The sequence below is a fragment of the Fragaria vesca genome, linkage group LG6 (genome assembly GCF_000184155.1).
Source record: "Fragaria vesca subsp. vesca linkage group LG6, FraVesHawaii_1.0, whole genome shotgun sequence".
Classification (NCBI taxonomy): domain Eukaryota; kingdom Viridiplantae; phylum Streptophyta; class Magnoliopsida; order Rosales; family Rosaceae; genus Fragaria; species Fragaria vesca.
This window is the reverse complement of record NC_020496.1, coordinates 37,712,956-37,716,853: the sequence shown is the minus strand read 5'-3', so window position 1 is coordinate 37,716,853 and position 3,898 is coordinate 37,712,956. Positions and strand designations below refer to the sequence as shown.

Genomic DNA, 3,898 nt, shown 5'->3' with positions numbered 1-3,898 from the left:
CTAGCTAGCCATATGTGTCTGTCCACCTTAATGGCGTAGCATATAGCCGCATTATGGTGTGACGTGAACGTTGGACGTAAGCGTAGTAGCCATATTTGAGTGTTTAATTCATATAGGGGGTATGGACAGATATTTATACACCCGTCTGTCCACCTTGATGGCGTAGTGTAGCACCGCATTAAGGCGTGACGTGAGCGTTGGACGCGAGCGTAGTAGCCCTATATAGACCCATGAATTTATATAGGGAGTATGGACGAGTGTAAATACATACATATATTATAGAGTCTGAGAGGCTCAATATTTTATGGGATAAAAGTTTTATCGCTTGCGGCATGCATTCGATTTTTTCCTTAGAAATTAATTTGGGGAAACATAAATATTTTATTTATTATTTTATTTTTGTCCACTCACTCTAACGTTATTAAATGTTTTCCCCTGGGCCCTTCGTTTTAAATTGCCCAGTCTGCAGAGTTCGGGTTGGATCTAGTAGGAGACGAGGCATAGTCACCCGCATTTCTGCCAGTTTTCGCCAGTAGGTTACCTGTTCAACCTACTCGTGTTTTCTTGCTTCCGCTTGTGTTTAGTAGCTCTGAATACTTTAGAATTTTTGTATATTATGTGATGTTCAGAAGTGTTAAATTAAGAGTGTAATATGAAATTTTCGAGTTAGGGTTGTCCATCTGCAAGAGAGATTTTCTTAATCTTTTCAGTAAATTTTCCTTGGAGGTGGTCCCCGCACGACTTACTCTGGATTTCAAGTTAAAATTTGGGGTGGGTCGTGTCACGCGTGGCCAAAACAAATTGGGATTAGTAAAATCTACAAGAACAATCACTTTCGGCGGAAGAAGCCGAAAACAAAAGCTAGGGAGTTGAAAAATGAAAAACAACACCACCCAGAACATAAATCAATCTGCACCACTATAAAAATATTTGTTTTGGCTACATAAAAAATGTAATGGCTAGCCCAGGAAGTGCCACATGGCTCAAGAATCTCCATGATTGGTGGACAATTCAAAGCTTCAAAGGGTGTGGTTTCTCATCCTCTTATATGATACCACCTCAATTTTCCCTCTTTCTTCTCAGACAGGAAAGGAAGGCCTAAAGGCTAAAGCTTCATTTCTATTTTCATTCTTTTGAGTCTCACACTCACACCCTCTGTTTCTGAAGACAGAACACTTTCCATGGCTTCTGCTCTGTCCTACAACTCCATGAATCTCTCTGCTACTGTTTTCTCAAGGACCAATCTCCCGATTCCGATCACCAGAGACTTCCCAGTTGAGATTTCACCTTATGTTCCATGTAACTACAATCTCACAAGCAGAGCAAGAACAGGGCAGAAGAGGAGTTCGACTGAGGTCAGCGCCACGGTGGCGACCAGAGAGAACAACACAGTTTCAAGTAAGAGTTCTGATCAGAAGAAGCTTCGGGTTTTGGTTGCTGGGGGAGGAATTGGAGGGCTGGTTTTCGCTTTGGCTGCGAAGAAGAAGGGGTTTGAGGTTATGGTGTTTGAGAGAGATTTGAGTGCTGTGAGAGGTGAGGGACAGTACAGAGGTCCAATTCAGATACAGAGTAATGCCTTGGCTGCTCTGGAAGCTATTGATATGGATGTGGCTGAGGAGGTTATGAGAGTTGGGTGTATTACTGGTGATAGGATCAATGGCTTGGTTGATGGAGTTTCTGGAACTTGGTAAGTCCCTTTCATTGGATACTTGTTTTTCATGAGTTTATTGCATATCATATTTGGTTCCTTTAGATTGTTATTAGGATGGTGATACTTCATAGTAGAGGTTGGTGTTGATGGGAGGAAGAATTTGATGTTAAAGTTCAAGTGATTTCGCTTTGTTTGAAATAGTGAATGAATTGAAGATTTGATCTTTGATTATAGAGAGATTAAGAGATTTATTTGTAGCAATATAATTTGAAGGTTGTGGTACGACTATACAAGAATTTGATATAAGGTGTCATTGTGGACCGATTGTGATTTGTATACAGCTAGGAACATGTAATGACTGAGTTGGTTATCAGGTATGTCAAGTTTGACACATTCACTCCTGCAGCGGAACGGGGGCTTCCGGTTACCAGAGTCATAAGCCGAATGTTGTTGCAGCAAATCCTTGCTGGTGCTGTTGGTGATGAGATTATTTTTAATGGAAGTAACGTGGTTGATTTTCAGGATCTTGGAAACAAGGTAACAAAGTGACAGTAGAATTTAATGTTGTTGCATTTACCTGTTTGTTAGTTCACTTTTGTACTTTGCAAATGAGTTCATCTTGCGGAGGAATATGTAGAATTAGACCTTGTTTCTCTACTGTGACATTGATTTCATAACAGTTTCAACTACTTGATTTCATCTGATCTGGAATTTGGTCTCTGTCTGTTTTTTAAGGTTAATGTTGTACTTGAGAATGGAGAGTGTTACGAAGGTGATCTTCTGGTTGGAGCTGATGGTATCTGGTCGAAGGTAACTGCCCAAGTTCACTCAGTCAAATTTCTAACATTGGAATTTGTATCCATTCTTCAGTCCCTATGCAGATAACTGTACTTTGAGGCTTGCACATTTATGAATTGTTTCCTACTTGTAGACCATGTTTCGGTAAAAGGTTTGCACAGTACCTTTACAAATTACAAGTTGAACTTACTTATGTTTTTCTTGTTATTAGGTAAGGAAGAACTTATTTGGACTAGAGGAAGCTGTGTACTCGGGTTATACTTGTTATACTGGTATAACAGATTTTGTGCCTGCTGACATTAGTTCTGTAGGGTATGATTTATCCCTTATTTTTCAAATACGACCTCCATAGTATTTCCTTTATGTCAGGTTGTATAATATGTGATAATTCAAATTAAACTTGTCTTCTGTAGGTATCGAGTATTTCTGGGGCACAAACAATACTTTGTTTCTTCAGACGTAGGTGCAGGAAAGATGCAGTGGTATGCATTTCACAAGGAACCAGCTGGTGGTGCTGATGCCCCCAATGGTACTTATGCTCAAGATGCCCTCAGGCTTTTCTAGTAGATATATGCAATTGAGTACATAAACTCTCATTAGAAAATGAAGCTAGAATCTGTAAATGGGTATTAAAATCTACCCGAAAGAAAAATCTTCTAGGATATCAAGTGAAGTTCTCTCTAGTTAAAGGCTGCTGTGGAGTAACATATATTTCTAGCCCACTTTTTTGTTCATTCTCTGATCACGGCCAAATTCATAATATGCACAGGATTCAGTTGTAAACTATATGAGATGTGCACAAGTATGAGGTTAATTGATGCATTACCATGTCAGACTTGTATTGTTGGGAAAATATATTTCAGCTCTTGACAGAAGTATGTAACTTGTTTTGGTCCCTTGTTTGACAGGTAAAAAGGAAAGGTTGCTTAAAATATTTGGTGGCTGGTGTGATAATGTGGTAGATTTGCTACTTGCCACAGAGGAAGATGCAATTCTACGACGCGACATATATGATAGGACCCCAACTTTAACCTGGGGAAAGGGTAATGTCACCTTGCTTGGAGATTCTGTCCATGCTATGCAGCCAAATTTGGGTCAAGGGGGTTGCATGGCCATTGAGGTATGCTTCACTGTGTATCCAATTTTAACACAGTATTGTGCATCACTTAAATCAAGTTATGAAGATTACTTCTTTATATTTCTTCTTGTTTTCTTATCGTCTGCAGACATTTATTTTTTCTTCTGCACAAATTTTGGTCTGGATTGTACTCTTTGTACTAGACATATGTTGTTTTCTTGAAGATCGACCGGTTAATAATTATTTCAATACTGGAGTTCTCTTAACCCTATTATATATTACATCTCTACAGGATGGTTATCAACTTGCATTGGAACTTGAAAAAGCTTTGAAGAAAAGCCATGAACTCGGAACTCCTCCTGACATTGCTG

General features: G+C 39.2%; 1 protein-coding gene across 1 annotated transcript in view; it reads left to right on the top strand.

Moving 5' to 3' along the window:
* The first annotated feature begins 1,046 nt into the window (after nt 1-1,046).
* The window catches only part of LOC101306850 (zeaxanthin epoxidase, chloroplastic-like), a 3,948-nt gene continuing 1,096 nt past the window's right edge, over nt 1,047-3,898 (top strand). Inside the window, exons 1-7 of the mRNA XM_004306336.1 lie at nt 1,047-1,687; nt 2,026-2,188; nt 2,387-2,461; nt 2,661-2,761; nt 2,863-2,978; nt 3,358-3,569; nt 3,820-3,896. Coding sequence (XP_004306384.1) covers nt 1,182-1,687; nt 2,026-2,188; nt 2,387-2,461; nt 2,661-2,761; nt 2,863-2,978; nt 3,358-3,569; nt 3,820-3,896 — 1,250 coding nt within the window. The 5' untranslated portion in view covers nt 1,047-1,181. The remainder of the gene's footprint in view (nt 1,688-2,025; nt 2,189-2,386; nt 2,462-2,660; nt 2,762-2,862; nt 2,979-3,357; nt 3,570-3,819; nt 3,897-3,898) is intronic.